General features: G+C 36.5%; 1 protein-coding gene and 1 long non-coding RNA gene across 6 annotated transcripts in view; one reads left to right on the top strand and one right to left on the bottom strand.

The window, feature by feature from the left end:
* LOC130914445 (uncharacterized) overlaps positions 1 to 8,233 on the top strand; it is a 42,629-nt gene that overhangs the window by 12,000 nt on the left and 22,396 nt on the right. The window lies entirely within an intron of this gene.
* Positions 396 to 8,058, bottom strand: nat14 (N-acetyltransferase 14 (GCN5-related, putative)). The gene is made up of 4 exons (XM_057833624.1): positions 7,898 to 8,058; positions 5,064 to 5,205; positions 4,681 to 4,986; positions 396 to 3,133 (listed from the first exon to the last, which is right to left on the bottom strand). The coding sequence occupies exons 2-4, from the start codon at positions 5,142 to 5,144 to the stop codon at positions 2,690 to 2,692; spliced, it is 831 nt and encodes a 276-aa protein (XP_057689607.1). The 5' UTR covers positions 5,145 to 5,205; positions 7,898 to 8,058; the 3' UTR covers positions 396 to 2,689.

The raw sequence follows: 8,233 nt of genomic DNA, 5'->3' as shown, positions 1-8,233 counted from the left end.
AATTATGAGTGGCTCTCAGGAAGCTAATTCAGTAATAACTCTCATACACACAACTGATGTGTTCTCACACACGCAACTGGTTTCTTTTACCTGCTTACATACAAACAAGAAATCCTTTCATATTATTGTGCAATTAGCCTACGGTATATTATATACTAAAGTATGTTTTTCATTGTGCGTGTTTGTGAATGTTGCACATGTCTTTAAGGGCATTTCAATAGTGTGTAAGATAGTATCAGACAAGTGTATGTGAAATAATTTCAGTTGTGATTGCGTGTTTATATGTGATGTAATGCCACAAGTGCAGTGCTTCTTAACCTTGCTAAAAGGTGCCAAACCCTGGACTCAAGTTTTAGATGCACATTAATCAGACTTTTGGTAATGAGAAAGTTTTTTTTTTTTTTCCAGGTATCTATTTTATTAGTGCACACAATTAACAATGCCAAGTTTGTACACAGATTTAATGTGTTGAAAAAAAAAAAAAAAAAAATTTTTTTGAAAACAAAACAATACAAGAGTGTGAAAGGCAAATCTTTACTGCAAATGATTTTAAATGTTGTTTATTTTCACATAGCAAAACATTATTTTCATATCATTTTCACACCAAGGTCTCTGTTTTGATGTTTACCATTCTTTTTCTATCATTAGGCCCTGTTTTTGCAGCGTAAAATGTGGCACAATTGTGTTTTTAAGCCAGTTTTTTTTTTCAGGTGTCGACTCCACTTAGTGAGCGAAAATTAATTTTATTTGTACATTGTACACAAGCAAGCCAAGACTGGGAATTGTAGTTCTCTTATACTTACTCCTTACTTACTGTGAAATTCGTTTAAATCTTGCATACAAGAAGCACCCGTATAAAGAACAAAAACTGAACCTACTACTACCAAAACTAATAAAAACTAAATTGAAGGACTTTCGGTGAAAGTAAAAACAACAAATTTGCTCTAATACCTGCTACTGTCAGCCTCACATGAGATGTAGCAGTCTCCCTTCACATTAGCATTGTACAAACATCCTGTCTACGCTGTGGTCTGGAAGCCGTGGCAGATTGATGCAACATTCACTGACACCATCTGAGGTTAGTCTAGTCGTGCGGTATTTTGGCAACGTGTGAGAGTGGACGCTCGTGTCCAACGCTGGTCGGTTTGTTTATCCATCTGTCACAGCACAACTTGATTTAGGAGTAGCATGGCCCAAAGAGAGAACTACTAAAATTGCAGGGCTGAGCTAAAATTATCAACTGTATTCTTATTGGTTGGTTTGTAAATAACCTTAGTGACGACCAAAATTTACAAACTAAGATGAATTCGGAAGCAAATTTTTGAGATTTTAGATTGTGCTAGTGTAACTAATACAAAGGTGTTCTTATGCAGGTGAGCAATGGGAGAGAAGCAGCGCTTACACATGAAGACAAACCATAATGCATACTCATATAAACCACAATTACTTCCTATACAGTAAATGTGCATCCTTCCTCACATCTATAGTACAGTTTTCACACATTACTGTTCGGAAATGCACAAAGGTCCACACATACAGTATATTCCTTAAATAGTTCACCATATTATAAATTATGAGCTCTTGTCATGTTTTATGAAATCGAAGTAACGTGTATTTATCTTGAAAGCCAGCTACACACAACTTGCAATTGTGATAACAGCGTTTTATTTTAATCAAATATTGTTAAACAACACAAACATTTCTTGTGCACAACTAAAGTAAAGCTATTACTGGAAAATTTTAAGATCGATATTAAAAATTATTCTTAGATTTTGGTGATCAGGCATGTCATATATAATCGACCATATGTATAAGGATATACATATGCAAATTGTCTAGTTTGGCAGATTTGTCAGTCCAATGTAGAGTTTTCAAGCAGTTTATTACACTCTAGGTGAGGTAAACTGGAAAGCTAAACACACAAAGATAATCGCAGATTTTGTGCACTAAAATAAAAAATGTATTTCATTTTTCAAGCGCTTACTAGCTTAATGCTAATATACAATGGTAGATGCCAATGTATGAAAAGTAACAGTTAAAAAAACGTGAAAACCAAGTTAAAAAAAAAAATCGTGAAAAACATTGAGTTTGTGATATTTTTTGGGCCGGTCGCCCACCCCTATATAAAACTTAGTTATATAAAACTTTAATTAGAGTAACAGCTTGTCTTTACTGACATTGTTATATGAAATTGCAGGTTTTTCTGACTGTCTTGCCATATATTTCACTTAAATTTTGCCTATGACAAAAGCTTTTCAGTTATAATAAATCTCACTCTGAATAATGAGGAAGTTTGAAAGGAAGTCTGAAAAAATGATGTGCAGTTTCTACACCAACCTCGTATTTGGCATCGCGAATTACAAGTGATTAAAAAAAATCCTTTCTCATGATTACAAAATGTTACGTTTTCCAATAATTAATACGATATGAATTAGGGATTGCTATTTGAGTGCATTTTTATGGCATCAGGAAGTTTATTGGAACAAAAAAAACAACTTATGACATGAAGTTAAACAACAGACAAAACCAGCCATGATAATAGCAGAGCATCTTGGAGTTAATAAATATATACGTATAAATAATATATTTAGCAGACTTAAATGTCCTTACATGAAGCAGCAGTGCTGCTTTATAAGATGAAACATCCAATTTGTGCATTTATAGTCACTCCTGTATGGAGGCATGTGCATCACAAGTCTTTGTAAAACACCTTGGTGAGTGGATATCCCAGAAACCCCCTCTCTGGAATCTCTTGCTGTTCTTCGTCATTTGCGTCTTCTTCAGGCTCCTCACCTGGCTGCACATAGCCCAGTTTCCTAAAGAAGACCTCGCCCACCTTGGACGGGTAGGGCACGTGTGCGTACACTCTGTACGCACCTGTTTCTCTCTCCTTGAGCTCTAGGCTCTGGATAAAGAGCCGAGCCAGGCCCTCCCTGCGGTACCAGCTGCCCGTTACCAGTCGACACAACCGCCTGACACCGGATCGCTTCTCGCTCTCTCGGAAGAGGCAGCCCAGGATTTCACCCTCGCTTTCCGCCACCCAGACTAGCCCTGCTGCCTGCTCCCTCTCTGGAGTGATTGTCTCTGTTGTCGCTTCCTTGTCGAATTCTTTGGCTCCGATTCTGCGCCTTGGCTTAAAAAAGATAAGGGAGATAAAACAACACAAGTTCAGTCAGTATTTGTGCAAGGAATTAACAGTATTTTGAAGTGACTTGAAGGGCTTCAACTAGACAAACATCCTTCTTTGCTGCCATCTTGTGGCATCACAATGTCAAGTAACTATGTTGAAGTGAGAAGAGGAACTTCATTTTAGGGCTGCAGGTATCGAATATTTTAGTAGTCCATCAATCGATGGATTAGTTAGTTCGACTAATCGAGTAATCGGATAAGGAACATGAAAAATTAAACGGTATAAATAAAAAATTTAAAAAAAAAAAGAAGAAAAAAAAAAAAGAGGATCTATGTACAACAAAAGAACAATTGGCTAACTTACATAGAAAAAGTCCACTAGCTTAAATGCTTTAAAATGCTGAAGCTTGTGTGAAGACACATATTCCCACAAAAAAACTGCTAAATATACCTATAAACTAAATTATGAATGCATTAAAAAACATTAGCTCGAACGAAAACTTAGCTTACGTTGGTCTTAACAGGGAGCAGTTGGATTCAGCCATGTGAAAAGAGGCAGACCTGAGGGCAACGTATCCACCCTAATCAATAAAACTAAATGCAAACTTTCAAAATAAACCATTACAACGCCACTTTAATTAAATACTCAAAGCAACAAAATTTAATTTGAACATTTTTTTTTCTAATCGAATACTCGAGTTAATCGATTAATTGTTGCAGCACTACTTCATTTAAACAAACATAGTGCTTTGTTGCCAAGAAACTCCGGTATGTTGAAGTGAGTTGAGAAGCCTCAACGAGACAGGTTTGTATGTATTTTGCAGTATTTTGCTATCTTCTGTCCTCATGGTGCCTAGCAACTATGTTGAAGTGAGTTAGGGAGCTTAATTTAGACAAAAGTTGTTGTATTCCAGTTTCCTGTGGCATCAAAACTATGTTGACATAATTTGAAGAGCTCCATTTAGAGTAAAGTAGTGCTTTGCTGCCATCTTGTGTCCTCATGGAAGTGTTGACATGAGTTGAGGACGTTCATTTAGGCAAAAGTTGTGTTTTGGCACAATCTTTTCACAGCTTAGGGCCAACAAACTATGTTTAAGTAAGTTGAAGAGTGCACCAGTTAGACTGAAGTAGTGCTTTGCTTCGATTGTATGGCATTATTATAGGATTTTGGTGTTTGTGTCAAATGCTGCACAAATAGCATGAGAACACTGGGTGAAAAAATATATCGCGATATACTATGTGCATGTATATAAATAAATATATATATAAACCCTCATTGAAATACACATTTTTAACAACCAATTTTAACTCATTGGCTGAAATTGACAGCAAAAGACGTCCTATCCATTTTGACTGGAATGGCTGGCAGCTATCTCTCAGTTAAAAAGGATTGAACATGTATCACTGTCAATGGCAACAGATGAGTTATCAGGGACATAAACACACACACACAAAAAAACAACTTTCAAGTATAAAATTAAAAAATAATACGCAGCTATGATGGTACACTTTACAATTAACATTTGGTGATTCGATCACCATTTTACCAACCTTTTTCGTTATGATTTTCTTGCCACTAATCCTCGAATAAGGATTCTCTAGTATCTCATCCTGTGTCCCCCTGAAGCTGCTGCCGACATAGTCCCACGAGGGGCGACTGCAACCCAGAACCCCTGTCGAGCGTGGCATGGTGATTTTGAGGTAGATGATGAGCAGGAAAACAGGAATGGCAAGAGCCAGGATGAAGGAGTGAATGAGGCAACGCAGAGCAGATGAAAAAACAGCCAGAATAAAGAGGCAAAGTGGACGTGTGAGGACGTGCAGGATGAGGCGGTTTTCCATGCCTTCGCAGCCCTCCTGCAAATAAATTGATTCAATCTGAAAATTTAGAACCAGCAGCAAAATTCATTTAAAAAAAGTACAATTAAACTAACCTTAATGAGAGCTTTGACCATGTCAACATCATCTTCCTTCATCCTCCTGAACACCACTTGATCGAGCTCCAACCTCACCATGATGCCTTGATTTTGGGACTTGACAACATCCACTTCTGTTTATTAAACGGCCCTAAAAAGACTTTAAATTAAAAAAAAAAAATTCATTCTGGGTAGTAGTAGGATGACCATGCAGCACATCCTGCAGGACATATGGTTTCAACTTGCAGATTCCACTGCCACAGATGAGTCATTTTCTGGTGTCAATATGACTTTTAATATGAGGGTATTGCTGAGTTAAATTCAATTGTTGCTGTTTGTGTTAGCACACTAGTTAGTTAGTTAGCCCATGGGTCGGCAACCCAAAATATTGAAAGAGCCAATAGTGGAGCGAAAAAAAGAATATGTCTGGAGCCACAAAAAATTAATAAGAAGAATGAAGCCAGGCAACACATGCTGCTCTATATTTAGCTAATTTAGCCTACTATCAAAATGACTAAATTGGCTACAAATACATAACGAGCCTTCATGATTACATGTTTATTTTCCCTGCAGTGCATTCAATAGAAAATGATACACCATGTGACTACTCTGTTGTACGAAGCTGCCTCAAATGTAACTTCATTACAATATTAATGAATTAGAAGAATGTGTGTCATTTGTGTCATGTTCGTCCTCCTACAGAAACCACATTAAAACAACAAATATATTTCCCTCCACCATCTTTTTCCATTTTCAAACATTTTTGAAAAAGCTCCAGGGAGCCACTAGGGCAGCGCTAAAGAGCCGTATGCGGCTCTAGAGCCGTGGGTTGCTGACCCCTTACCGCTTACATGTTTGACTCGACAGTAGTTATGTTGGAATATACTTTTTAAAAATATTGTAAATACTGTGAAATATTTTTCTAGCTCAATAGAAAAACACCTCTTAAATCACCGGGTAGTGTTTTTTTGTTTTAAATTCTTTTTTATAAAATATTATGCCCATGTTACAAAACGTTTTTACTAATTGCAAGGCTGTTTACATAAAAGCTCTATTAAGAACAGGGATTTGTTGATGTAATTTAGTTTGAATAAACAAAATCTGCCTTCTCCAAATAATTTTTCCTATTCTGTTACATAGGCTTATAGGCCAAGATCATGATAGGTACTGCGTATCATACATGAATTGTCTTGTGATGAACAACATTTCTTTCTATTATGAGACCATTGTAATCATGTAAGTGGCTATCTGGCGACCAGTTCAGAGTGTAGTACTCATTTCGCCCGATTTCATCGGCTCCAGCACATAAGCGGATTTTAAGGGGGGGGCAGGCCCCCTGGTGGCCGAAAGGTGTCATTGCATGAAATTGACTTTCCTCTATATATAAAAGTTGTAAAGCAATAAAACTGCAACAAAAATGAATGAAATGGACAAAAAAAATATTTTCATACTGGGTCAAAATTATTTTTCGAACAGATCATGTGACTGGCACCTTAGATGGTCAATTGCTTTGCATATAACCCCCCCCCCCCCCAAAAAAAAATGATTTTTTTCTTTGAAAATATTTTTTTTGATTGAAGCAACATTTTGGGGGATTGAAGGATTCAGACACAAATGTCCTACCCATAATATGGCTCACACAAAAAATAGATTGAAAAATATTCTTTGATTGAAGCAATCAAAAATTAAGTGTTCAAATGCAAATTTTTCAATCTCAAATATTTTTTCACATTCAAAAACGTTTTCTATGATTGACATTTTTCTTTTTTTGATTGATTTTTCTTTTTGAAAATATATTTTTTTGAAGCTACTTATTTTTTGATTTAATAATAAAGACAAAAACATCCGAGCCAAAATGTGGCCCAAACACAAATCAACATTACTTCAATCAATCAATCAATCAATCAATCATTGCTTCAGTAAAAAAAAAAAAAAAAAAAAAAAAAAAACAAAGAAAAATAGCTTTCACATGCATTTTTTTGTTTCAAATTTATTTTTTACATTCAAACACTTTTTTGTTTGAAGCGACTTTTTTGTGATTGAAGATATATATTTTGATTGAAGCAACTTTTTTTTTGATTGAATAATAAAGACACAAATCTACCTCCATATGGCTCCGTCCAACGGATACAATTTTTGACTGGGGTAACTACATTGGCACGACACTGACAGGTGTGCCATATTCAATGGATGGCGATCTTTGCGAAAAGTATTGCCTAACCAGCCTGATTTAGAAATCCGCTCAAGAATGATGGAAAACAGAAAACGCTCATTGTCAACTTATTATTATAAATATTCTTGTAAGTTAATTTTATTGCTGACACTGCGTTTCGGGGTCATTAACATGTTGTGCCCCCCTGCCCCAAAATTCAAACTCCGCCTATGCTCCAGCACCCCCGCTAACCTTGTGAAGATACGAGGTACAGAATTGAATGGATGTTATAATGTAGAAAATTTTGATGGGATTAGTACGCTTGAGTTGAATGTTGCGAATTTCTTTCCTCGCTAAATGACACAAAGTGTCCTCCTTTTTGTGTTGTGGAAATGGTCAGACCTAGTTATTAGTGATGAAGCATCACTCCAACGGTGACCCAAAAATATGGCAAATATTTTTAGGAACGAGCCACACTATGTTCCTCACAACCACAGTGATATTTTCCCCGTGAATTCTTAACCTGATGCGCCAGTACGGTATATTTACATTCATTTTAATTTATTAATGCGCCTTTTCCAACCAAACTACCAACAATAGTGGTGCTTTTTTTTGGTGATACTGTCTGACCATTTAAGGTGAAGTCCACAGTTAGAGCCACGAATCATACCGAACCACTGTCACCCCCAGCCAAACTTACCTTTTTTGTATCACGTCCCAAATTTGGTTAGAAAAATGTCAATTTTGTCGTTACATCCACGGAGCATTTCAACGCTTGATTAAATGACCGCAGTAGACCATTTTTCGTAAATGTGCTATTCTGGATGCACATTTCTCCGTCTTATTTTAGCAGTAACGTTTCCAACATGGACGATTACGCTGTTTGCGTACGAACATCGCGCATTGCGTGGACCCGAACGTGAATGGTAAATGCGACGTAAAGTACACTTTAAATCTAGTATGTGGTTTTCAGAGACTGGTCACTGCAGTGGACAGCTATTCAAAAGTTGACTATTTTTGGTCATTAAAAAATCTG

This window comes from Corythoichthys intestinalis, chromosome 4, assembly GCF_030265065.1.
Source record: "Corythoichthys intestinalis isolate RoL2023-P3 chromosome 4, ASM3026506v1, whole genome shotgun sequence".
NCBI classification, from domain to species: Eukaryota; Metazoa; Chordata; class Actinopteri; order Syngnathiformes; family Syngnathidae; genus Corythoichthys; species Corythoichthys intestinalis.
Note: the sequence above shows the minus strand (reverse complement) of the source record. Positions and strands in the feature narration are given on the sequence as shown.

Coding starts and splice junctions, on each gene's coding strand:
- nat14 (XM_057833624.1), bottom strand. CDS start 5,144: ATGGTGAGGTTGGAGCTCGATCAAGTGGTGTTCAGGAGGATGAAGGAA. Junction 4,987..5,063: donor TGGTCAAAGCTCTCATTAAG/GTTAGTTTAATT, acceptor ATTTATTTGCAG/GAGGGCTGCGAAGGCATGGA. Junction 3,134..4,680: donor AGAAAATCATAACGAAAAAG/GTTGGTAAAATG, acceptor ATCTTTTTTAAG/CCAAGGCGCAGAATCGGAGC.